Genomic DNA, 27,467 nt, shown 5'->3' on the forward strand with positions numbered 1-27,467 from the left:
CTAGTAGATAAGCATTTTCACAATGCCTTTTTAATGAATATTTATTATTTAACACCTTAATGACCTGACTGTTTCGGTCTTAAATTATGTGTGATTGTTCTTAGTAAGAGAAACCAAGTAATCTTGTAGATATGATACCTTTTAATGGCTAACAAAAATACATGATGTTACAGCAAGCTTTCAGGTTCTTATCAACCCTTCATCGGGCTAAAAATGAAATTTTAGCCTGACGAAGGGTCGATGAGAACCTGAAAGCTTGCTGTAACATCATGTATTTTTGTTAGCCATGATGCGCTGGCGGTGGGCGGTAATGCGTAATCATGCGATCCTTCGTCTGCGCTCACAGCGGAAGTATTGCGTGACAGACGGAAGTCGGACCCGCGTTTTTCTGTGGCAATTGGAACATGCCATGATTTCTTTCACGCTGCAGAATTCCACTGTAGAATTCCACAGCGTGAACATTGAGCTATTAGGTTCAGTAGAACCTAATAGTTGCTGGATAACGCCATGGATTTCCGTTGCGTGAAACGTTGCAGAAATCCGTCAGTGGGCATTAGCCCTAACACTAAGGATAGTAAAAATAATGATTTCACAGATATTATTTATCCAGATATATTCCATCTCTTCTACTGTATAAATGTGTGGTATATTCCTTCCTTTGTAACTCAAAGTCTTTTTGCATATGAATCCATAATGTTGTGCCTAATGGCTGAACACCTGCTTGAAATAATCAGGCAATAAAGTCGTACACCTTTCATGAATTAAAAAATTTCCATGCATAGTCCTTTAATTACAGACTTGTAGATCAATGATCAGCTGCATTACATCCAGTCCTCCAGTACTGTGATACAAAAGAGTAATGTAAAACAGGGGCCTTGATCCCTTCCATATGTCGATGATTTTAATGCTGGTTTTATATCTTTCAAAGTCCATTAGCCAGCATTTCTGATTGCATGGTTACTGTAGTAAAACGCTCATTAAGTATATAGCCAGTTTCCATTCTAACCATGTGCTGATTAGTATTAAAGTTATTTTCCACGATAAGGTTCATTATAGTGAATTCACCTGGACAATTATTTCCCCCATATAATGACAAATTGCTTTCATTTCAGGTTTATTGTACAACTTCTGAGCAATGTGCATTAAATTATCTCAGATGGATAGAGTACAAAAAACAATGTTTACATTATTGGCTAGTTTCAAGTGCAGGAACACTGCTGATCACAGGAAACATCCATCGGTTTTTGTCCTAGGAGATGTCAGGGGATACAAACTGAAGTTCTGTGATGGTATAACAACAACTGGTTAGCACAATAGGCAAATAACATCCATAAATGGTTCATCTCTCACTGTGAGGTAAATAAAATATAGTCTCCATTGTAAAATTCTTTGAAAGACCATGATGTCCAGTCCATCTCCAAAGCCATGTTAGATCTTCACATCAAAAAACGTGTAATAGTAAGATTTGACAACTTTTCATGGTTCAGCACAAACTTTAAATCACCTGATCTCGAGTTCGTTTAAGACCAGTAACCCTGGCAGCCAAAAGAAAGGCCATCCCAGTGAGCACTTCTGTGATGAAGGATATCCATGCAAGAGCCAAGGACCATCCAAACCGTATATCAATTTCAGATAGAATTGCACTGCCTAAGGCGTACAGTGCATAGTTAAATGCTGCAGCAGAATATGCAATGTAGATGCTGATTCCAGTGAGAGTCACCAGTGCTGAGGAGGAGAGTTAGAAAAAAATCTTGGTTAGCAAGTCATTGAATAAAGAAATGAATGAATGTGAACAATTAACTGAGCATTCATAAATGGATTCAGTAAATTAACAAGGTGAAATGTTAGGGGCATTGTGGATGTTAAATGCACTGCCTACAGGTTTATATTACAGATCTGTAGGCATTACATACAAATCTCTCAATGACAGTGAGGTACCATATTTTCCTGTAACCTTCACAGTATAGACGTAACTAAAATATATAAACTTTATTAATGATAATTTTAAAATTGAGGGCTGAAACACACAAATATGTAGACAGATGATATATAGGGAGCCTGGACAATTCACTAGCGAAGAGTGGAAATATACACCAGTGCGGATACAGGTTCCCTAGATGAACAAACACTACACAGAGATTAGCATGACTCAGAGGCCGGGCCAGCGTGCAGCCATGGGGTAACGTAATCACTGTCAGTAGCCCCACCAAAAGAGTTCAAGAGGTTCAGTGAGTGCTTAAATGATGCACTCCATTGACTGCCACGTTTCTGTCAGAGTGCGGACAATAACAATGCCTCCTATGAACCTGGAACCAAAGAAAGCCGCATACTCAGTGAGTGAGACATGATAACTGTACTGAGTGGTCAACTGACATATTTCATTTGGTTCATATATTTAAGTGTTTCTTTAGTGCATTACTGATCAACGATAAGGATCTCATTTATCTGTACAAATGAGTTGTGCCAAATTACGCATTCAGTCTGATGCATATGCACTTTTGTTGCCAAAATAGCTCTATTTGCATCTTGGCACCCTGGCCATAGAGCCTGTATTCCAGATCTAATTTTTATGGACCTTGCATGACTTCTCATGGAGGCAAGCAGCTTGCTTCTACCATGGGAATTCAATCTTCTTGCCATATTGTTCTGCTTATTTCCTTCTTCTTATGCACCAATTCTGTAATTCATAAAATATACTCAAATCTTATCATAAATCAACATAGCCACCGTATGATTGGTAAGAAATGTTTAATTACTGGGCACCTCACCAATCACTATTATTGGTGTCCTATGATCCCATCATCTCCTCACCCACATGATAAGGTTGTATCAAAAGCATATTTTGAAGCTCCTGGACCCAAAGCAAAATCTATAACAAATCCCCCAATTTATTATTTGCCATCTTTTACTGGTGTCTTCTAACATTTTAGGAAGGACCACTTACACACCATGAATTGGGTGTGACTGCTACTTTGCACCTGCTATAGCTACATCCTTGTTTTCTATGGAGGTTGAACATCTCTGCTGCTTCTCCATACAATCTCTATGAGAGTTAAAACTACAGCGGAGAACAGCTTCTAATAATGACATCCTAACTCAAGATAGATAGAAATCCATTGAAGGAGTTGTTCCTCAATAATAATATCACCCATTCAAAAAAAGAAGTTTCAGATCAGTTGGGGTCCAACCACTGAGATCTCCATCAGTCACAAGAACAGTGGTCCCAAGTGTCCCCATAATGAGTGGAACAGTGGTCACACATGTGCACTACCACTCCATTCATCTATATGAGACTGCCTGAAATAGCCAAGTACAAATACCTAGCTATCTCTGACAGTACTGTAGAAATGAATAAAGAAGTAGTACACATACTTGAAAACTGCTTACTTTTTCATATGGGGACACTTAAGACCCCCATTCTCATGATCAATAAGGGCCCCAGTAGCCTGACTCCACTGATCAGGCACTTACCATCTATTCCATGCATAAGTGATAAGTTACTTCCATGGGAAAACCCTCTGTTCCTTTCCCAAATTGCCCCAAATGTTCCTTCTACCAATTGGTATTTCATTAAACTCAGGGACATTTGGAAAGAAGCACATGATAACTGCATAAAAATGAAAATTGTATTTCTAGAAGGTTATTATTTATTATTCAGCAGTGCCTTCTTTAATATTCAGCTTCAAAAGTCATCATCAAGATTAAAGATCAACCATAAAATTTGCATAACATCATTAATCATTCACTATGTTTTTGTGTTTTGTTTTCCTTCCTTTTTTATGAAAGACATGTTTTATGAAAAGGCCAATTGTTGAGTCAGTAAAAGAGCTTTTTTTAAACAATTACAAAACCATTGACTTACATGGTGGATTAGACAGCCAGATGGGTCGTATAATAAACAGCTAACATGAAAGGTTTACTAGAAAGGGTCTGGAAGGTCTTGGCAGATACAGTGTAATGTTACTGACTCCCTTATTTGAAAATGAAATGATAATAAAGGTATGGGCATGAAATACATGGATACAGTAATTGCTAGAGGTTGTTGTAAGGTCATATAAGATAGCATGTATACTTTACCTCCAAAGAGAAACAGCATCCCGGTGAGGAGCAGAAGTAGGTATGCCCTTGCAAGTATACTAACAAAACCCGTCATTCCTCCAAATATCATTAGGATCAAACTGAGAGGTAATAATATGACTAGCGTCCCATGCATACCTGCAAAAATATTGTTTATTACTGACAAATAATGTAATGGTTTCAAGTTCAACATGTTAACATGTTCTGTAGCACATAATCACAGCAATAAATTACATTTTCATTTCCATAAATCTGAGCCTGAATAACTGCATGAGCAATAGCACAATGGGAAGGCTGACAATTTGAATTACATTTTGAATTAATTAATGCTTTGAATATTCAATAGTGTGTAGTAATTATCATATTCACTTATTTGGATTCTCCTCATGACTATTATGATGTTAAGGATAATGTTACATAAAAAAACTATTTTTGATTTTTTTGTAGAACATTAATACAATTCCATTATTGTCTATTTGGATATACAAAATACTGATGAAGACCTGCAAGACATTGAGGCCTTAGTCAGACGGGCGTTTGAGCCAATCAGGGGGCAGGTCTGACTCACACCCCCTTCACACCCACTGCAGGCCGGCCGCGCGGAACTCCGGCTGCCGGGAGCAGGTGAGTATATATATATTTTTTATTTTAACACTTTTCTGGATGAATTGCAGGGAAGGGCTTATATATTTAAGCCCTTCCCGACAATTCATCCCGCGCACGCCGACAGCCCATTGCTTTCAATGGAGCCGGCTGTACTGCCGGCTCCATTGAATTCAATGGGCAAACATCGTTCTTCTCTGCCACAGCTGTTACAGCTGTGGGAGAGAAGAATGATTTGTCTTCTATATGTTCTCAATGGGGTCGGCGCTGCTGCCGCCGGCCCCATTGAGCGCATATAGAGAAGAGAACAGGAATCGCAGATCGCAGATAGGTGCGATCTGCGATTTCTGTTCTATAATTTATCGGACGAGCGCATAAGAAGCGCTCATGTGTCCGATACCATTGCAAAGCAATGGTTTTAAAAAAAATTGCCGGAAGCATGCGCATGCGCAAATCGCGTGAAAAAACGCCCGTCTGACTAAGGCCTGATAGTGCTAGCAGCCATAGAACAATGTCAGACTGTATAGGGACATTGACTGATTGACCAATAGTCAGGAGGGATTACAGAGGAACAGTACATTACACAGTTCCAAGTAAAGAAGCTACTTTCATGGTGAATCCAAGCATTTAGTAAAAAAGACATGTCAGAAGTAGTGATTAATCATTAAATGTATGGTTCTAAAAAAGGAATCAGCGAGTTTAGGGCTTCGTAAATGAAAACTAGAGCTCCAACTCCCCAAAAAATATATTAGAAAAAATAACTAGCACAGAATTTTCTACCTTTGTATATTAAAATATATGATTAAATCCCAAAGCTATAGCCATAGCTAGTAATGAGAAAGGCCCATAACAGAAAAGGTGCATGCCCTCTCCCCACTACTACATTCGAAAAAAAAGTGAATGGCCAAGACAAGAGGCAGGCCTCAGCGTTTTTTATATTTGGGAAGCCAATTCTTCAAACTATGGAGTAGATGGGATGAGAACCTTCATGGTTGCTTTCCTACTACTGAACTTATTAAGTCAGGCACTTCACTAAGTGAAATGACTTTAATGGAAGCAATATATTGTGATGTTATAGATACACCAGATGCTTAATCTTTAAAAAAAATAACGGTACTAGTTTCAGAGTCAGATGATGAAACATTAATGACATTTTGCCTCCATAATTATTTGCAACAGAGCTGGCATCTGCTACTTGGCATTAACCTTCAAAACATTGCCTTGAACAGAGTGAATTGTTATTCTGTTAGTGAGCGTCACATACAGTATGCAAAATTTGGCATTTATTTTAAAAGTTTTTGCTCTGTATTAGCTATTAATGTTGTGCATAAGGGTTCAAGGTTACATGCATAGGTGGCTGCAGAGGCGTAACTTGAAGCTCCTGGGCCCCAATGCAAAACCTGTAACAGGGCCCCCAACTATAATGCTTTATTCATAGTACTGGGCTTCCTATGTGGAGAAGAGAGGCCTTATGGGCCCCCTAAGGCTCCTGGGCCCGAGTGCAACCTCATCCCCTGCATCCTCTATAGTTACGCCAGTGGGTGGGTGCAATATTACACTGTATTGTTGCAAAATATGCATGCTCTTTTAGATTCGGTTTTTGAAATCCACAGTATATCTTATTTATTGCTTTTTTGTTGTGCTTTTTGGATGCTTTATCCCCACGGACTTCAAGAGGAAAATCATAATTAAAAAAACATTTTTTTTGTTGCAATACTGAGACAGGATAGCCATAGAAACAGTTTTAGCAACTTTAGTGCAGACACCTTTAAACAGAACCTCTCATGTCACTATGTCATTGGGGCTGGCTGGATAGCTTTGCATCCACAGCCCTGCTGCCTCTAGTGCTGCCGATCTTTTCTTCACACCCACCCATGTTTGTCCATATGGGTTCTTCTTAAATCTGACACGCAGTACTGTGAATCTGTCAAGTGAGCAGTTCCCCTTCGCTAATTGAAAATGAGTGTCATTAGTCTTCCTCTGCCATTTGACATCACCCATTGACAGATTCCCAGCACCAGGAGCCGAATCTAAGAAGAGCGAACATAGGTGAGCATATTTATGTTACGACCCAAGATATGGGCTAACACCATTCTTGTTTTTATAAAATTAAAATGCTTAAACACAAGATCTATCAGGATGCTAAATTAGCTAATTGCTCTGCATATGTTATAATAGAATATAAGACGATTCTATCTAGGCAATTTATTATTGAACTTTCGAATAATGATAAATAAATGATTGTGACTAGACTATCATACAAGTCACCATTGTTATATTTAGCTGATCTTTCAGATACCAATCCTAAAAGTCATTACGTTTAAGTCTCAAAAAAACAAATTAAGGGGAGTACCCCTAAAATATATAAACATTTTGCTATATACTCTTATAAAAAAAATTATATATATATATATATATATATATATATATATATATATATATATATATATATGAGATTAAACACATTTTAAAGGATTCCTATTAATTTTGTATTTCTTCGCGTATCTAAGCACCAAACTATAATCTCCGGATGGTCCATAATGCCCAAACTGCCACATAGATTAGATCCTGATTATTCCCCATTATGTTGGACACGCACTCTGTTACATATCTAGTATACTTCTCCGGTAATTTAACCATTCTGGACTAAGCTGCAATAAATTATTAGCCTTTTCTTAGGCTCTAGATTTGTGCTCTCCCCTTAACTAATTCTTATTAATCTTGACTCTTCAAATAAATTCATCAATCACTCTCTAATAATCCCATACCTACTTAACGCTGCTAAATTACTTATTCCCAGGCAGAGAAGAGATACACACATCCCATCAATCTTGCAGTGGCTAAACAAAATAAATATAATTAGTGCTTTTGAAAATAAGTAGATATGTGACTAAAATTACAATAAATACCATTACATATGGAATCAATGGTTATATTTTTAAAATTCTCTGCAAATAATCAAAGTACTAATGACCACTTGTCTGTGAGTGACTGATGAGTTACATGCTCCCTGATCACATGACTGTGACATCATCAAAGGTCCTTCATCAAGAGAATGAGTTACATGCTCCGCCCCTGATCACATGATGCTGATGCCATCACAGGTCCTTCATCTCAGCCACGATTTCACCTGGTCCTTCAATATTCTGACCAACTCCAGCTGTCATCACAGGTCCTTCAGTGAGTTACATGTGATGATGTAATTCCCTATATTATGTTATAAGTGGCACATTGTACCACCAGAAACACTGGTACTATAAATAATACTAATAACTAGCCTCTTTTATATTGAAATCCTAACATTAATGTATTTCTCTCTCTCTCTCTCTCTCTCTCTCTCTCTCTCTCTCTCTATATATATATATTTTTATTTATTTATTTAGATATGATATGCCATGAGCTATCTACATCTACCTATACGATATCTCTTGAAACCTTTTGCATTGAAATATAGTGTAAGGTTGCCTGCGGGGTTGGCCAGGTACCAACAGAGCACAGAAATGTGCAGTCATCCTTGGATAACAATATCCACAGCTCTTACTCTTCATCTTTTGTGATTTTTTTTATAGGTGTTCAACATTGTTTAGCAGAGCCTTTCAATGTTTTTGATTACAATACTTCTAGTTGTTATCCCCTCCCTCCACCCCCTTTTTTCGGTAACCCTTCCTGCTCCTGTATACAAAACATATAAAATATATAAGAAGATAGAGATAGATTCAGTGAAACAACAGCTGCAAAGCTCTCCAGTCACCCCTGTTGACATTGTGACATGACAGGTCCTCATTAAATCTGTCTGTCAGGAAAATTAATAATAAAATGGACAAATTAGAAAAAAAGCATTTTCCATGTTTTAGTGATAATTTGAGATGATTTACATTATGCATTCTCTCCAACAGTCTTAAATTTCGCTGGACTGTCCCACTAACTGGGGACAGTCCAGAGGGTCAACGTTTATGAGAGACATAGTGTATGCTAATTTATATTACAAATTCAGGCAATGTTTCTGGACAGGTTAATAGGCATTCCAGGTACAAATGGGTGGGGCTTAGAATGCTCAGCAATTTGAGATTCAAATTTTGATAAATGGGAATAATGACTTTCTTATCTGATATTTACATGTGATAAATAATACATTCTTTTAAAGTCCAGCAATAAAGAAACCAGCAAAGTATAAATAATTTAGTATATCTTGACAAATATTGGTCTCGGAGATGGTCTACTCATAAGATGACTAATTATGAAGGATATTTGTTTTTCTTAATTCATTATTTTTATTCTTGTTAGACCTGGACATTTACTACATTTATGATTTATTGATTCTGGCACGAAGTCAAGACTTTTATATGGGGAGAGTAAGCAGTATTCAATCTCATTTTGCTGTATTATCTTTATAATACATATATGTGTTTTGGTGGTGAACTGCAGATTTGACTTTTGCAGTAAATATGATTAGTTTTCCAAATTCTTTACTATCATTACTTCATGGTCCACTAAAACCTATAGGAATAAAACAAATAGAGCATCTGAACATTAAAGTAGAGAAGAGTATAGTGGAAAGTTAATATGGGAGTGGAGTACCATGTATGTCATCAAATTGGCAATATTAAACTTCCCTTCAATAATTTGCATGTTTAGCAGAGCCAGGCATGTTACTTCCATGGAGAGATAAAGTTTCAGTTGTCTTGATCACCGGGTGCCCTTGGATTGCTTTGGCAACCTGGGGTTCAATTAAAGCTCTGGGAGCTGCCATATATTCAAGCCTATTAAGCATTGCCTATGGCAGCACTTAATATGTTAACAACATTTTACCCCACCTCTGTCTCATCTCAGTGTGGTTGGACACATTTTGTTTATCAAAAGACAGCAATTAGACCTTAGTGACAGCCCCATTGCCTTTTTACGCCCTGGCTGGCTGGGCTTTAATCCTCAGGGCCGTAAAACCACGCTCGTTCAGAGGACCTTACATCGGATTCTGCACCAAATCATTCGATGGCGCTGCTAAGCCTGTAGTAAGAGCCATGTGCTGATAAACAAACATTTAGGCTGGAATCACACATGCCGCTTTTGTGGCATTTTATTTGAGCTAAACACATGGGCTGATCTAAAATGAAGTAAAATTATATAGGAAAGCCTGATATTTCTCCTCTGTTGTGTATGCACTCCAGTAAAGTCAATTAAAGTGCACCAATAGCTCTCAAAAGAACTCACAATAAAGTAGCGATACTTGTTAGTGACTGTCAGCAACAACTACCGATCGATCCAAGCTATGCAGAACTGTGATATCACAAGGAAATCCGTTACTAGATTCAGGATGGTTAGCAGTACTCACAAAAAAAACCTGTGAGAGCTGCAGTATTGGCACAACCACAATATAGCAACCTGACAGGCACAGCGTATCAGGCTTGTAGAAGGGCTGTGCCTTATCAGGACTGATGGCTACTTACTCTACAGAAATAGGAGGGAAGAGAATTGGTATACTAGTCCACAAGGCACAGAGTGTGGCAACTGAGGCAAGCAGGATGAGCAGGCTGTATAAGCAGTATGTATTACACATAGCTCCCTTATACTAGCTAAACCCCAACTTCCTGTAATCTGTCTGTTACTAGAGATAGGCATCACTTGACAACAGGCAGTTGACAACATATTAGAAGAAAGGGAGACACCTTATGGTCAGCACTTGAGAGCGATTTTTAAGGCAAGAAAAAACCCACTTTCTGTAAAATACAGTGAACTGCAATTTTTCTAGGTATTAGCTATCATAATAACATAAGTTTGTTAAAACGACACTGACTATTTAAGCCCTTAATGCCACAAGGCAAAACTGTACGTCCTGGCAGGGTGGTACTTAACGCAACATGACAGTTACGCCTTGGGTATAGTGCGAGATCAGAAGAGATCCCGCACTATCTGGCAGGAGGAACCGGCTGTCACCGATAGCCAGCCTCCTGCTGCAACAGTGAGGGTGCATTGGGACAGCGACCCCCACTCTTAACCACTTCCCTGCCACGCTCTATGTAGATTGCGGCATGTAAAGGGTTCACAGAGGGAGCGCCCTCCTTCTGTGATGTCACTTCAGGAAACAGAAATTTAATCAGCAGCAAAAGACAGCAAGACAAGCTTCTGGTGCTTACAACCCTTCAGGGCGAGGAGAGAAAAAAATGCAAAAGCCACGAAAGATTCAGGATCATGACCCAAATCACATCCAGTAGAAATATAAAATCATGGCGGCATCCAATGTAAAAAGTTCAAAATTTTATTCCTGCATAATAAAAAAGCTAGTGACGTTTCGACCCTAAACTGTCCCAAACTCGAGCTTGATAAAGACCTATAGTTTAGGGTCGAAACGTGGCCATCTTTTTAATTATGGAGGAATAAAATTTTCAACTTTTTAAATCGGATGCTGCCATGACTTTATATTTCTCCCTCTGTGATGCCATCAGACCCTTTCACTAAGTAATTGCGGAAGGCTATCAGGGTTACCATGGCAACAGGATGACAGATACAGGCGTCCTGCAATGCCAGTGCCTATGATTGCTATAACAAGCGATAAGCTGTGGCAGGACAGAAGTCCTGCAATGCTTAATCATAGCAATCACAACAGTCATGGTACAAGTCCCCTACAGAGACACAAATAGTGGAAAAAAAAATATCAAAACTGTGTCAAAATAAACAGGTAAAAAAATTTTTTTTAAATTAAAACCCCACATATTTGGTATTGTCGTAGCCATAACGACTCACACAACAACTTCAACACACTTTTTATTCTGCACGACAAAAAAGGTTTAAAAAAAAACTAAAAAAAACTGAGGCAAAATGCTTTTATTTTTCATTTTGCCTCCCCAAAAAAGCAATAAAAGGGATCAAAAAAGCTGTACGTACCCCAAAATGGTACCCATAAAAGCTACAGCTCACTATGCAAAAAACAAGCCCTAACAGAGCTCTTTCCAAAAATTAAAAAGTTATTGGATTTTGAATGCAGCAATTTATAGAAAACAATAATTTTTAAAAAAGGGGTTTTATTGTGGAAAAGTAGAAAAACCTAAATTGTACTGACCCACAGAAATAATGTACTGTGTCATTTATGCTGCATGATTAACTCTGTAAAAAAAACACAAAAAATAATGGCAGAATTAATCTGTTTTCTCTCCCAGCGATCATAAAAAAATTATTAAAAGGTTTACAGTACATTATGTGCACCCAAAAATGGCACCAATAAAAACTACAGTTCACCACACAAAAAGCAAGCCCTCACATGGCCATGTTGACAGAAAAATAAAAAAGTTATGGCTTTTGAAAAGTGGAGATGAAAATCCCCAAAAAATCGTTGCGTCCTCAATGCCAAAATAGGCCATATCCTCAAGACCTCATTCAAACGAGCATTGTTTACACGCTGTTACAACAACGTGTAAATCACGCTTCTATAGCAACCAATTGGTTGCTATAGAAGCGCTCACATGGAGCCTTTTTAACAGCGCAGAATTAGCGCTGGTAAAAAAAGATAGGACAGCGACTGCCGACTCGTCTGTCAGCTCCATGCTGCACCGCTGTCCATGGTACTGACCATTGGCTCCTATGGGAGCCATGGCAGCACTCTGCCCGCAGCAGACATTGGTTGCTATAGAAGTGTGGTTTACATGCTGTTGTAACAGCGTGTAAACCACACTCTTCTGAACAAGGCCTAAGCAGTTAAAGAAATGCCTATTTATTTCTTGTCTGTGTAATAATTGGATATTGTTTTGATTTCATACTCAAGAAAGTAATGAATAAAAAAAATGTATATATGAAGATTGGTGATCATTCAATTCAATGGATTTAGCTTAGTTAAAGAATATCACTCTACAGTATAAAGAAGGCTATGACAAAGCATGATAGAGATGAATAAATCTAGAGCAAACTATTTAAAGACAATGCGTGAAACAGAACAGGAGTGATATTATCATTTATCAGAGCAGCTCCAGCTATTCTGATAAATCTGTGGATACTGGAGGATGTATTACCCAAAGGAGACAGAATAAGGATGTGGTTATATGCTGCTATTTTCATTAGTCCCTCAAGGTACTTTCAGGACTATTTTTTTAGTTCATTTCATAACCTCATGCCAAAAAGCTTCATTTCTATACTTTCCCATAAATAAACTGTATGAAGATTAATTTTTTTCAGACTAGATGTGTTGTATTTTTCAATGGCATCATTTTTTGTGTATGAGCAGATGTACAACATTTAATGTGACTTGATAACTTTCTGCAACAAATTATCTTATCTCAAGCAATTGAAAAGCTATTGTTATATTGACACAACAACATCCATCGAAGAGCCACTAAACAACAAATAAATTGTGCTGCAATACTTTTTCTTAACAGTCTTAACAGTCTCAAGATAAACAGTCTTAACAGTCTCAAGATAAAATTTGCTACATCTGCAAACACTCCGCTGATTGACTATACTGCATAAAGCCCTGAAATACTTTGTATTGTGTATAATTGACAGGCAACATATTAGGCCCTGCCTCTAAGGTCGAAGCTTTCTCTGACTTTGGCTGCAGTTTTTTTAGGCTCTCTTCTATGGGTTTCACCATACGCTGTAAATTAAACGTTACTTTTGTTCCGTGGGTCAATTATTCCTGATTATGGCCATACCAAATATATATCGTTTTTTTATGTACTACTAATTTTCTGCAGTAAGAACACTTAAAAAAATTGTACTTGCATTGCCATATTCCACTATCTATAATATTTTTAATTTTCCACCAATGCAGATGTGTGAGGTATTGATTTTTGCAAAATGAACTGTACTTTTTATTAGTACCATTATGGGGAAAATACAAATTTTTGATCACTTTTTATTGCATTTTTTGTGAGACCCATACATGAAAAACAGCGATTTTGACATTTCCTAATGGTGCTCATGTGCGGTATAAACAACAAATTTATTTTTTGGGTCAATACAATTATAGAAATACTAGATTTATATATTTTCTTTGGTTTTTATTACTTTTGCACAATAAAAGCACTTTAAAAAACTGCATAAATAACAGTATTTGCAGTGACTAGAGATGAGCGAGCACCAAAATGCTCGGGTGCTCGTTACTCGGGACGAAATTTTCGCGATGCTCGAGGGTTCGTTTCGAGTAACGAACCCCATTGAAGTCAATGGGCGACCCGAGCATTTTTGTATATCGCCGATGCTCGCTAAGGTTTTAATTGTGAATATCGGGGCAATTCAAGAAAGTGATGGGAACGACACAGCAACGGATAGGGCAGGCGAGGGGCTACATGCTGGGCTGCATCTCAAGTTCACAGGTCCCAGTATTAAGCCACAATAGCGGCAAGAGTGGGCCCCCCCCCCCCCGCACTGTCAGCATAAAGATCGTTCTCCTCTGCCACAGCTGTAACAGCTGTGGCAGAGAAGAACGATGTTAGCCCATTGAATTCAATGGAGCCGGCAATACAGCAAGTTCCACTGAAAGCAATGGGCTGCCGGCGTGCGCGGGATGAATTGTTGGGAAGGGCTTAAATATAGAAGCCCTTCCCTGCAATTCATCCAGAAATGTGTAAAAATAAAAATATATACCGTATATACCGGCGTATAAGGCGGCGGGGCGTATAAGACGACCCCCCAACTGTCACCTTATACGCTGGAAATACAGCGGAGCAAAGAATAAAAATCATTACTCACTTCCCCCGGCGTTCTGCGGCGCTGCTGCAGGCTGTCGCTCCCTCCTGGTCCCCAGCACAGCATTGCTTTCTGGACGCAGGGCTTGAAATCCCCGCCTCCAGAAAACACACGTGCCTTCAGCCAATCACAGCCAATGACAATGATGTCATTGAATGGCTGTGATTGGCTGACGGCATGTGTTAGCTAATCACAGTAGCTTTCTGGAGGCGGGGATTTCAAGCCCTGTGTCCAGAAAGCAATGCTCTGCCAGGGACCAGGAGGGAGCGACATCCTGCAGCAGCGCCGCAGACCGCCGAGGGATGTGAGTAATGAATTTTATTCTTTGCTCCGCTGTATTCCCGGCGTATAAGGTGACAGTTGGGGGGTCGTCTTATACGCCCCGTCGCCTTATACGCCGGTATATACGGTATATATTTTTATTGTAACACATTTCTGGATGAATTGCAGGGAAGGGCTTATATATTTAAGCCCCTCCCGACAATTCATCCCGCGCACGCCGGCAGCCCATTGCTTTCAGTGGAACCTGCTGTATTGCCGACTCCATTGAATTCAATGGGCAAACATCGTTCTTCTCTGTCACAGCTGTTACAGCTGTGGCAGAGAAGAATGATTTGTCTTCTATATGTTCTCAATGGGGTCGGCGCTGCTGCCGCCGGCCCCATTGAGCGCATATAGAGAAGAGAACAGGAATCGCAGATCGCACATAGGTGCAATCTGCGATTTCTATGGCCTAAGAAGGACCGTTGGGGTTCTTGAAGCCTAAAATCACTCCTAACGCTCTCCCTATAGCAGCTCCGGCATCAACAGCACTTTCCCTGAACTATGTCAGAATGCATCTGTGGCGAGCCGCGGGAGGGGCAGATTTTAATATTCGGGTGACACCTAATCTCGCCAGCCACTCACTGCAGGGGGGTGGTATAGGGCTTGAACGTCGCAGGGGGAAGTTGTAATGCCTTCCCTGTCTTTCTATTGGCCAGAAAAGCGCGCAAATTTCTCAGGGAAGAAAATGAAAGTGACTCGAACATCGCGTGGTACTCGTTACGAGTAACGAGCATCTTGAACACCCTAATACTCGAACGAGTATCAAGCTCGGACGAGTATGCTCGCTCATCTCTAGCAGTGACGCCTTCCATGACCCATAACCCTTTAATCTTTTCACCAAAAAAGTTATGTGGTTCCTTGTTTTTTTTGTGAGATGAGTTCTAGTTTCCATTCCTACCATTTTGAGCTAATTACTTCTATCTGTATTTTGGGAGGCGAATGAATGAAAATAAAATATTTTATGCATTGTTGTTTTTGTTTTTTTTAAATATTCTCATGGGAGATAATATCTTGATAAAATGGATAACTGCAAACACAGCAATATGTAACATGATCATTTGTATTTTTTCTGTGATGGAAGGAGTTTCTAGGGTAAAAGTGTTTTTTTTTCTTTCTTTTTTTAATAAACTATTTAACTTTATAGAACTTTTTTCATAACACAGCTCTTGGCTATCATAGGGACTTGAAGATGTGCTCATTTGATCTCTGGTACACTACACTGCACTACTTGTAGTGCAGAATAGTCTACTTTTGACTGATAAGCAATCAGACACTACTGGAGGCAAGGTATGGTAGACTAGCATGCCTGCCAAATTTGGAGACCATAACCAGGCCATCAGCTGCCATGGGAACCAGTTGGCACTCCGCAATCACATTGTGGGATGCTGATTACTGAAAGGAGCTGCCTCCCCATGTCATCCAGTTACATGCTGTGATCACTATTCATCGCGGCATGCAAGGAATTAAACGGTTGGGAATGGAGGTTTTTCTGCTCCCAGCTGTTAGTGCAGTTTTCCAGCTATCATCTGCTACATAGAATCCGGGATTCCCGTGTGAGTTTTAGATCAGGCTGCCGTAAAAAAACACAGCAGCCTATCCTAAGGCCACTTAGTGACTGCCATAAAAAGCCATGTGGCTGGTTGCCAAGTATAACAGTTCATCACTATTTTTTCATTTCATATAATAGAAAACTTCCACTTATTTAAAAAATAGTAAATCAGAACTCGAAGAAATAAAGTTGGGTAATTAGGGGGACATTTATCACTTGCGCAAAAAAAGGCAAACATTTAAAATGTATGCAATCAACATTAGTTTTAAAAAAAAATGGCTATCAGGAGGGAGTGTGGCCACCAATGCCCAGCAAATTTAAGTGTAACTTACACCAGAAACTAGCGTATATTATATCAGAATTCTACTCCAGCTCATAGCTGGCATAGATTTACTTTTAGGGCGAAAATACACTTCTGTCAGTGCAACTATGTTCGGCAAAACGGAGCGTAGCTGCGCCTGAACAAGGGAGATTCTCTCTCCCTTGCCGGCAGTTCAAACTCTGCATCAGAGTGCAGGAGTTTGAAAAAAGAGGTGGGAAGACAGGCGCTGCCCGATTTTCCCCACCCCATGTGTTCACTCTGTGCGGGAAGATAGGGCATGTCCTATATTTTCTTGGCCGTAGTAGTCATGGCAAAGAAATCCCAGCATTGAAAACAAAACCACTGAACTCCTATTGAGATCAGTGGTTTCATTTTGTCCACCTATGTAGCCATAATTATCATGGTTGCATAAATGGGGAGAAAAACACATCCATGTGTTTAAGCCCTTAGGTGTACAGATGGCCCCAGATATGCACCTAATGTATGAAGAGGCATGCTCCTCTTAATACATTAAGTGCATCTCGCCCCAGCTTGGATCATAATAAAATGTCATTATTAGGTTAAGGCACTTTTGGCGGCATTGAGTCTGAGCGTGTAGGTGTTCCTCAAGGCACATGTGGATACTGCAATTTTTCCTAATTTCCCACTGTAAAGGTTATATAATGATCATGAGTGAACAGCTATTTTGGAACACAGTCACGTATTCTCAAGTGTATTAAAGATTTATCATTGGATTATACCATTTTAGGACTTAGAGGGGCTTTCCAGGACTTGAAAAAAAGGATAAGGAAAAATTGAATACTCACTTGTACCAACTGCACAGAACCCGAAAGAAATGGCGGCTGGTCACATGCCATTTATTGTGCACATGACCACTCAGCCACTCACAGGCTTCAGTGGCCATAAAAAATCACAGTGGAAGCCTGTGAATGGCTAAGCGGTTACGTTCACAATGAATTACATATAACCGCCCACCGCATTTTCCGGGTTCAATGCAGCGGGCAGCGGGGCAGCAGCACTGGATGGGGAGTATTGGGGACAGGTGAGTATACAATATATATATTGTTTAAGTCCTGGAAAACCCTTTAAACATTTTTCTTAAAGAGATTAGTAGACTTTTATTAAATACATATAGCATTTGCCTCTGTATTGAAACAATAAATATATTTATTTTAACAGATTTCAACTCTTCTGTGAGTACTCCAGTTATCAAACGCAGAAGTACTGAACTGAATTAGTATTTAGCACGCCCCCTGTTCTACACAATTTCAGCACTGTAACTTCAACTCATGTGGATCTAATGGTCTGCAAAGAGTTAATGTCAATGAGAACATATTTTAGTAGATAACACGCAGCGCTGTTCATAGGACTGCAAGCTGACCTGATTCAAGTACAGTATAATAAATCATTTCAGTGACAGCTTTAGAATGATTATCTAGGTTTACTAAAACTAAATTCAGCCTGCAGCGCCTTGAACAGTTTATGGTGCTGCTGCTCTGGGTCTTGTCTGCTGGAAAGATCATCTTACTGACATGAACCCTCGACAAGCAACTAGATCAATATAAGATAGGGTTATAATGCAGATATGAGGCAGAGAAGAGGACATATTGACCCGTTCTACACCATTCTCTATCTGCTGCACTTATAAGGACATCACTAAGTTCAGGATATGGAAATCTCACAGAGCACTTGAAGTCTCACATGGGTATGGAGTATGCATGTTGAGAGCCTTTTTGATTGCATAAAGAGACAAAAGCCCCAGTAAGTGGCCTCATTTTAAATGCGGGAGCAGAGTTCTGTCTTAGTGTTACAGAAGTAAATCATTTTAAACAGGCTTCATTCAAGCCTTTCCTTTGCAACTTCATCCTTATCGCTTAGCATTGTTGCTTAACAGGGAAAAGGTCCATTTACACACAACCATTATCGCTCAAATTTCGCTCAAAAGCCATCTTTTGGGCGATAACCGTTGCGTGTATACGTGCCCATTAGAGATGAGCGAACGTACTCGTCCGAGCTTGATACTCGTTCGAGTATTAGCGTGTTCGAGATGCTCGTTACTCGTAACGAGTACCACGCGATGTTCGGGTTACTTTCACTTTCATCTCTGAGACGTTAGCGCGCTTTTCTGGCCAATTGAAAGACAGGGAAGGCATTACAACTTCCCCCTGCGACGTTCAAGCCCTATACCACCCCCCTGCAGTGAGTGGCTGGCGAGATCAGGTGTCACCCGAGTATAAAAATCGGCCCCTCCGGCGGCTCGCCACAGATGCGTTGTGACATAGCTGAGGGAAAGTGCTATCGTGTTGGAGCTGCTGTAGGGAGAGTGTTAGGAGTTATTGTAGGCTTCAAGAACCCCAACGGTCCTTCTTAGGGCCACATCTAACCGTGTGCAGTAGTGTGGAGGCTGCTTTTTGCAGTGTTGCACTTTTTTTCTTTTTTGGTATATCGGCCATGCAGAGCATTGCGCCCTGCAGTAATACTCCAGAGACAGAAGTGCTTAGGCAGGGAGAGCGTTAGGAGTTATTGTAGGCTTCAAGAACCCCAACGGTCCTTCTTAGGGCCACATCTAACCGTGTGCAGTAGTGTGGAGGCTGCTTTTTGCAGTGTTGCACTTTTTTTTTTATTTTGGTATATCGGCCGTGCAGAGCATTGCGCCCTGCGGTAATACTCCAGGGACAGAATTGTGGAGGCAGGGACAGAAGACATATATTATTGATTGAATATACGCAGTGGGCCTTTTCTAAAAAATATTGGGCAAAAAATCTATTTGGCCTGCCTGTCACTGTGCTCAGTGTTCTGGGTCCGTGTGTGCTGGGTGTAGTAGTTGTACAAAATCATACGCAGCCAGCTAAGTGTTACAGCAGGCTTGCGCCAAATTACTTCCTGGAGTTCCGTAAGCGAACTCAGCCTCCAACCACAGGCCAATAAGCGGCACATTTAATTACAGCGTTCTGTTTCTGCATTACTGGTAATACAGCATGCTGAGGGGTAGGGGTAGGCCTAGAGGACGTGGGCGCGGCCAAGGACGCGGAGGCCCTAGTCCGGGTGTGGGCACAGGCCGAGCTCCTGATCCAGGTGTATCGCAGCCGACTGCTGCGGGATTAGGAAAGAGGCACGTTTCTGGCGTCCCCACATTCATAGCACATTTAATGGGTCCACGCGGTAGACCTTTATTAGAAAATGAGTAGTGTGAGCAGGTCCTGTCGTGGATGGCAGAAAGGGCTTCCAGCAACCTATCGTCCACCCACAGTTCTGCGCCGTCCACTGCTGCAACTCAGAATCCTCTGGCTGCTGCTCCTCCTTCCTCCCAGCCTCCTCACTCCATGAAAATGAGACATTCTGAGGAGCGGGCAGACTCCCAGGAACTGTTCTCGGGCCCCTGCTCAGATTGGGCAGCAGTGGTTCCTCTCCCACCAGAGGAGTTTATCGTGACTGATGCCCAACCATTGCAAAGTTCCCGGGGTCCGGGGGATGAGGCTGGGGACTTCCGGCAACTGTCTCAAGACCTTTCAGTGGGTGAGGAGGCCGATGACGATGAGACACAGTTGTCTATCAGTGAGGTAGTAGTAAGGGCAGTAAGTCCGAGGGAGGAGCGCACAGAGGATTCTGAGGAAGAGCAGCAGGACAATGAGGTGACTGACCCCACCTGGTTTGCTACACCTACTGAGGACAGGTCTTCAGAGGGGGAGGCAAGGGCAGCAGCAGGGCAGGTTGCAAGAGGCAGTGCGGTGTCCAGGGGTAGAGGCAGGGCCAGACCGAATAATCCACCAACTGTTTCCCAAAGCGCCCCCTCGCGCCATGCCACCCTGCAGAGGCCGAGGTGCTCAAAGGTCTGGCAGTTTTTCACTGAGAGTGCAGACGACCGACGAACAGTGGTGTGCAACCTTTGTCGCGCCAAGATCAGCCGGGGAGCCACCACCAGCATGCGCAGACATATGATGGCCAAGCACCCCACAAGGTGGGACGAAGGCCGTTCACCGCCTCCGGTTTGCACCGCTGCCTCTCCCCCTGTGCCCCAACCTGCCACTGAGATCCAACCCCGCTGTGCCGTCCCAGCCCTGCACGACCACGTCTCCCGCAACATTGTACGCGCCCTCACCAACGCGGTTACTGCCAAGGTCCACTTAACAACGGACACGTGGACAAGCACAGGCGGGCAGGGCCACTATATCTCCCTGACGGCACATTGGGTGAATTTAGTGGAGTCTGGGACAGAGTCACAGCCTGGGACCGCTCACGTCCTACCCACCCCCAGAATTGCGGGCTACAGCTCGGTGGTGGTATCTGCGGCGGTGTATGCTTCCTCCACTAAAGCACCCTCCTCCTCCTCCCCCTCCAACGCAACCTCTGTCTCGCAATCAAGATGTGTCAGCAGCAGCAGCACGTCGCCAGCAGTTGGTGTCGCGCGGCGTGGCAGCACAGCGGTGGGCAAGCGTCAGCAGGCCGTGCTGAAACTACTCAGCTTAGGAGATAAGAGGCACATGGCCCACGAACTGCTGCAGGGTCTGACAGAGCAGACCGACCGCTGGCTTGCGCCACTGAGCCTCCAACCGGGCATGGTCGTGTGTGATAACGGCCGTAACCTGGTGGCGGCTCTGCAGCTCGGCAGCCTCACGCACGTGCCATGCCTGGCCCACGTCTTTAATTTGGTGGTTCAGCGCTTTCTGAAAAGCTACCCACGCTTGTCAGACCTGCTCGGATAGGTGCGCCGGCTCTGCGCACATTTCCGCAAGTCCCACACGGACGCTGCCACCCTGCGCACCCTGCAACATCGGTTTAATCTGCCAGTGCACCGACTGCTGTGCGACATGCCCACACGGTGGAACTCTATGCTCCACATGTTGGCCAGGCTCTATGAGCAGCGCAGAGCTATAGTGGAATACCAACTTCAACATGGGCGGCGCAGTGGGAGTCAGCCTCCTCAATTCTTTTCAGAAGATTGAGCCTGGTTGGCAGACATCTGCCAGGTCCTTGGAAAGTTTGAGGAGTCTACCCAGGTGGTGAGCGGCGATGCTGCAATCATTAGCGTCACCATTCCTCTGCTATGCCTCTTGAGAAGTTCCCTGCAAAGCATAAAGGCAGACGCTTTGCGCTCGGAAACAGAGTCGGGGGAAGACAGTATGTCGCTGGATAGTCAGAGCACCCTCCTGTCTATATCTAAGCGCGGTGAGGAGGAGGAGGAGGAGGAGGAAGATGAGGAGGAGGGGGAAGAGACAGCTTGGCCCACTGGTGAGGGTACACATGCTGCTTGCCTGTCATCCTTTCAGCATGTATGGCCTGAGGAGGAGGAGGATCCTGAAAGTGATCTTCCTAGTGAGGATAGTCATGTGTTGCGTACAGGTACCCTGGCACACATGGCTGACTTCATGTTAGGATGCCTTTCTCGTGACCCTCGCGTTACACGCATTCTGGCCACTACGGATTACTGGGTGTACACACTGCTCGACCCACGGTATAAGGAGAACCTTTCCACTCTCATACCAGAAGAGGAAAGGGGTTCGAGAGTGTTGCTATACCACAGGACCCTGGCGGACAAACTGATGGTAAAATTCCCATATGACAGCGCTAGTGGCCGAAGGCGCAGTTCCGAGGGCCAGGTAGCAGGGGAGGCGCGGAGATCAGGCAGAACGTACAGCACAGGCAGGGCAACACTCTTTAAGGCCCTTGACTGCTTTATGGCTCCCCAGCAATACTGTGTCACCGCTCCACAGTCACGGCTGAGTCGGCGGGAGCACTGTAAAAGGATGGTGAGGGAGTACGTAGCCGATCGCACGACCGTCCTCCGTGACGCCTCTGCCCCCTACAACTACTGGGTGTCGAAGCTGGACACGTGGCCTGAACTCGCGCTGTATGCCCTGGAGGTGCTTGCTTGTCCTGCGGCTAGCGTCTTGTCAGAGAGGGTGTTTAGTGCGGCTGGGGGAATCATCACAGATAAGCATACCCGCCTGTCAACCGACAGTGCCGACAGGCTAACACTCATCAAGATGAACAAAGCCTGGATTTCCCCAGACTTCTCTTCTCCACCAGCGGACAGCAGCGATACCTAAGCAATACGTAGGCTGCACCCGCGGATGGAAGCATCGTTCTCTATCCCCATCAAAAACGGGGACCTTTTTGCTTCATCAATCTGTGTATAATATTCATCCTCCTCCTCCTGCTCCTCCTCCTGAAACCTCACGTAATCACGCCAAACGGGCACTTTTTCTTAGGCCCACAAGGCTCAGTCATATAATTTTTCTAAACAATTTTTATACGTTTCAATGCTCATTAAAGCGTTGAAACTTTCACCTCAACCAATTTTTATTTTAACTGGGCTGCCTCCAGGCCTAGTTACCAATTAAGCCACATTAACCAAAGCGATTAATGGGTTTCACCTGCCCTCTTGGTTGGCCATGGGCAATTTTTCAGAGGTACATTAGTACTGTTGATACACCAATTTTTGTGGGCCCTCGCCTACAGTGTAATCAAATTAATTTTTAGCCCACCTGCATTACAGCTGACGTTACATCAGCTGTGTTGGGCACTGCAATGGGATGTATTTATGTACCACCGGTGGCTTCCTGGCACCCACCCATACTGTGGGTCCACAAGGAGTTGTAAATGCATCTGTGTCCACTTCTAAAGAACCCCAGTCTGACTGGGACATGCAGTGTGGGCCGAAGCCCACCTGCATTAAACATGACATTATTACCTCAGCTGTGATGGGCAATGCAATGGGATATTTTTATGTACCGCCGGTGGGTTCCAGGGAGACACCCATGCTGTGGGTCCACAGGGAGTTGTAAATGCATCTGTGTCCACTTCTAAAGAACCCCAGCCTGACTGGGGCATGCAGTGTGGGCCGAAGCCCACCTGCATTAAACATGACATTATTACCTCAGCTGTGTTGGGCACTGCAATGGGATGTATTTATGTACCGCCGGTGGCTTCCTGGCACCCACCCATGCTGTGGGTCCACAGGGAGTTGTAAATGCATCTGTGTCCACTTCTAAAGAACCCCAGTCTGACTGGGGCATGCAGTGTGGGCCGAAGCACACCTGCATTAAACATGACATTATTACCTCAGCTGTGTTGGGCACTGCAATGGGATGTATTTATGTACCGCCGGTGGCTTCCTGGCACCCACCCATGCTGTGGGTCCACAGGGAGTTGTAAATGCATCTGTGTCCACTTCTAAAAAACCCCAGTCTGACTGGGGCATGCAGTGTGGGCCGAAGCCCACCTGCATTAAACATGACATTATTACCTCAGCTGTAATGGGCAATGCAATGGGATATTTTTATGTACCGCCGGTGGGTTCCAGGGAGCCACCCATGCTGTGGGTCCACAGGGAGTTGTAAATGCATCTGTGTCCACTTCTAAAGGGGGGGGGGGTGTTGGGCAGCATGTAACCCAAGAGAAGTGGCAGTGGAGTGTCATGCAGGCAGTGATTGTGCTTTGTTGGAGGTAGTGTGGTGCTTAGCTAAGGTATCCATTGCTAATGAGGGCTTTTCAGAAGTAAAAGTTGTTTGGGGGGGGGCCCACTCTTGCCGCTATTGTGGCTTAATAGTGGGACCTGTGAACTTGAGATGCAGCCCAACATGTAGCCCCTCGCCTGCCCTATCCGTTGCTTTGTTGTTCCCATCACTTTCTTGAATTGCCCAGATTTTCACAAATGAAAACCTTAGCGAGCATCGGCGATATACAAAAATGCTCGGGTCGCCCATTGACTTCAATGGGGTTCGTTACTCGAAACGAACCCTCGAGCATCGCGAAAAGTTCGTCTCGAGTGACGAGCACCCAAGCATTTTGGTGCTCGCTCATCTCTAGTGCCCATCTTTCAGTTTTCTGCTGAACGATGGATTCGGCATGAAATCCATCGTTCATCAGAACAGCTGATAAGAAGGTCCGCATGTTGTGTTCTGCCCGGGGAGTGCTGATAACAGCTGATTACATTGCCTCAGTTGTAATCAGCGTGGCAGAACAAAAAGGATGTATTTAGTAGTAGTTTTATGCAAAATGATTGCTCAAAAGCCATCTTTTGAGTGATCATCTTTGCGTCTAAATGGGCTTTAACAGATACTTCCCTTAGGCCGGCATCACAGGGATGTATTAGCGTATGTATTTGCATGCACAATGCACAGAGAATAGAATGCATTGATTCCAATGGGTTTGTTCACATGCGCGTATTTTGGCCATGCAAAAAAAGATAGAACATGCTCTATCTTTTTGCATATTTGCGCACCAAAGGTCCTCATAGAAGTCAATTGTGAGTACACAAATGTGCACGCAAAATGCAAGGAGATGCAAGGAACACTGTGTAGTTGCACAGGAGAAGGAACACATCTGGAACTCATTAGACAAATTACTAATTGCAATCGGTTTGCTTGTGTCCCATGTACAAAAAAAGTGCCTTATGGGAGGAAAAATTACAGTAAAATACGTTGACGTGTGCAAAAAGGCCTCGTTCATATCGCAAAAAAGCTGCGCTAAAGCGTGTGCAATTCCGCATATGCTCATGTGAAGCCAGCCTTAGTTACAGTTCTCTTGCAGGCCGCAGCATGTTTTCCTCCAGCTTTTCCACTTTACTGTATTCATTTTACTTTCTATCATTATAAGCCTTCCAGGACTATCTGCCTGGTGCAACCTCCAAATGTTATTATGTGATGATGTTTCTAGTACTCTATAGTATTTGGAATTTCATCAGTTTTTCTCCTCGGAGAACAGAATCTTTTTCCGCTTTATTTTTTTTATCTAAAGCATGTCCTTTGGCACTATATCTCAGTTATTTATCGATAATAAGGCTTTGACGAAGTAAAGTATTCCACATTCAGACTATGTTTTTATAGTTTATCCTATGTCAACCACAGAAGCTTGTCACTCCTTCAGATTCATCAATGATCCTTGATGTAATCCCTATTTGTATGGTAACAAAGCTAATTTTGATATACCTATAGCTTTGCTATATTTGTTAGTTATTTATTAATCAAAGTTCTAGCAGAGCTGTGTGTGTTGCGCACATGTAGCAGAGCTGTATGTGTGTTATGCGTATGTAGCAAAGCTATGTGTGTGACACGTGCATGTAACAGACCCGTGTGTGCTGAGTGTCACACGCATGTTGCAAAGCCATGTGTGCTGTGTGTCTCACGCATGTAGCAGAGCTTTGTGTGTGATGCGCACATGTAGCAGAGCTGTGTGTCATGCACATGTAGCAGAGCTGTGTGTGTGTGACACATGCATGTAGCAGAGATGTATGTGCTGTGTGTGACACGCATATAGCAGAGCCGTGTGTGTGAACGTGCATGTAAACAATGATGGTGACATCCTCACAGGTCCTAAACCAGCAGGTCCTAAAACAGCAGCCATGTGCTTACAAGTCCAATCCCTATATTATATCAGTCAGTGGCACATTGCGCCACCAGAAACACTGGTACTATAATTTCCTAATTACTGGTGTCTTAACTATGTTCCAAGTGATGTTTCTGTTAATCTTGTCCCATTACGCCTTAATATCTTTGTCATGGAGTGGTTTGGAATATTATAGGCTGAACTGGATGAACATATGTCTTTTTTTCGGGCTAACATACTATGTTAGGTTATTATTTTGTCATCATGGAGATGTTTTAGCCTGAAAACTGACTCATCAGTAACTAAATAACCCTCAAGTATATATACATCATAATCAACACCTTGACTGGGCAATGTATGTCATGATTTTTTGAAATCCTCATATTTAATATTAAAATGTATATTTTTATTGTGTAAACAATACAACAGAGGAAATATGCATGACTTTGTTTAATGACATTTAGCAAGTCTATAAGTTTAATAATAGTAGTATTTGCAAGTTCTCTGTTACTTAAACAATAACGAAATATAAGAAAAGAAAAAAGTCACTTTTAGTAAAATAATAATGTAATCCAAGTAATTTTTCCTTGTAGTACTACAAACTACCTGCAGGTGGTGACCCAACACTAGCTGAAAAAATCACTTTCCAAACACCTATTGCATGCCTACAACTGTATTTCGTCTTAAAGAAATTGATATGAAATCTGTATTTATACATTATTCAAAAATAAAAAATACATTTTTTTACAATAATTTATACGAAATGTAAATTCTATAAAAATGTGTTATATAATTACTACCATACAAAAAAATCCAAAACATTCATAGTAACAAAAATAAAATTGTCCAATAATAAAATGTAACATTAGTAAAATGTGCATCCAGGGGCCTTATGTAAATAAGAGACTTTGAATGTAAATTGAACTCAATCATGCAAATCACACTCTCAGTATAGCTATTACACCTTAATTATTGGAAATGATGATAGCACAGAACTCCTGCAGACGCTGGCTATTACAATTTGATTCAAGCAGGTTATGTTCCCCCCAGTACTATAATTTAAAAAAAAAAACACTTTTTTTCTGCAAATATATAAAATAACAAAATATTGGAAAATGAAGTCAACTCACTTAAAAGTTGTTTTTGTGGATCTGTAAAGTTTAAGTTACCATGCCAGAAAGGATTTATCAAGGGGGAACATTTGTCCTTAACTGAAAGAGAAAGGAGAAATCAGTTGAAACCAAGAGTGACATCTCATAAAATAGATATTCACCTGTTATTAATGATACTTACATTTACACATCCGCCATAGTCCTGAGTGGGAGCTCATGGTCTCAGAAAAGTTGTTCTTTATTTCCAATTTGGAAGCATCAATAATATACCAAAAATCTGTTCCAATAGCAATCACCAAAAATATAAAGCTCAAAATGCCCACAAAGGCAACAAATACAGACAAGATACTCAACTTCAGCTTCATTGTAGATGGAATTCTGAATATACTCCAGTAGGTTGGTAGTCGTGTCGATAGTAGATTTCCAGGCAATGCTTTTCTATCAGGATAAAATAAACATCATCTTGTTCCATCAGTACCCC

The 27,467-nt window shown here is 42.0% G+C and overlaps 1 protein-coding gene across 3 annotated transcripts; it reads right to left on the reverse strand.

Annotated features, from left to right (window-relative positions):
* Positions 1-1,086: 1,086 nt before the first annotated feature.
* On the reverse strand, positions 1,087-27,467 carry TMEM114 (transmembrane protein 114). 3 transcript variants are annotated; one of them, XM_066577479.1, is made up of 4 exons: positions 27,168-27,467; positions 27,005-27,085; positions 4,078-4,215; positions 1,087-1,725 (listed from the first exon to the last, which is right to left on the reverse strand). In XM_066577479.1, the coding sequence occupies exons 1-4, from the start codon at positions 27,349-27,351 to the stop codon at positions 1,496-1,498; spliced, it is 633 nt and encodes a 210-aa protein (XP_066433576.1). In that variant the 5' UTR covers positions 27,352-27,467; the 3' UTR covers positions 1,087-1,495. The 3 variants fall into 3 exon arrangements, with proteins under 3 accessions (XP_066433576.1, XP_066433577.1, XP_066433578.1); XM_066577480.1 differs by lacking the exon at positions 27,005-27,085; XM_066577481.1 differs by lacking the exon at positions 4,078-4,215.

This window comes from Eleutherodactylus coqui, chromosome 8, assembly GCF_035609145.1.
Source record: "Eleutherodactylus coqui strain aEleCoq1 chromosome 8, aEleCoq1.hap1, whole genome shotgun sequence".
Lineage (NCBI taxonomy): Eukaryota > Metazoa > Chordata > Amphibia > Anura > Eleutherodactylidae > Eleutherodactylus > Eleutherodactylus coqui.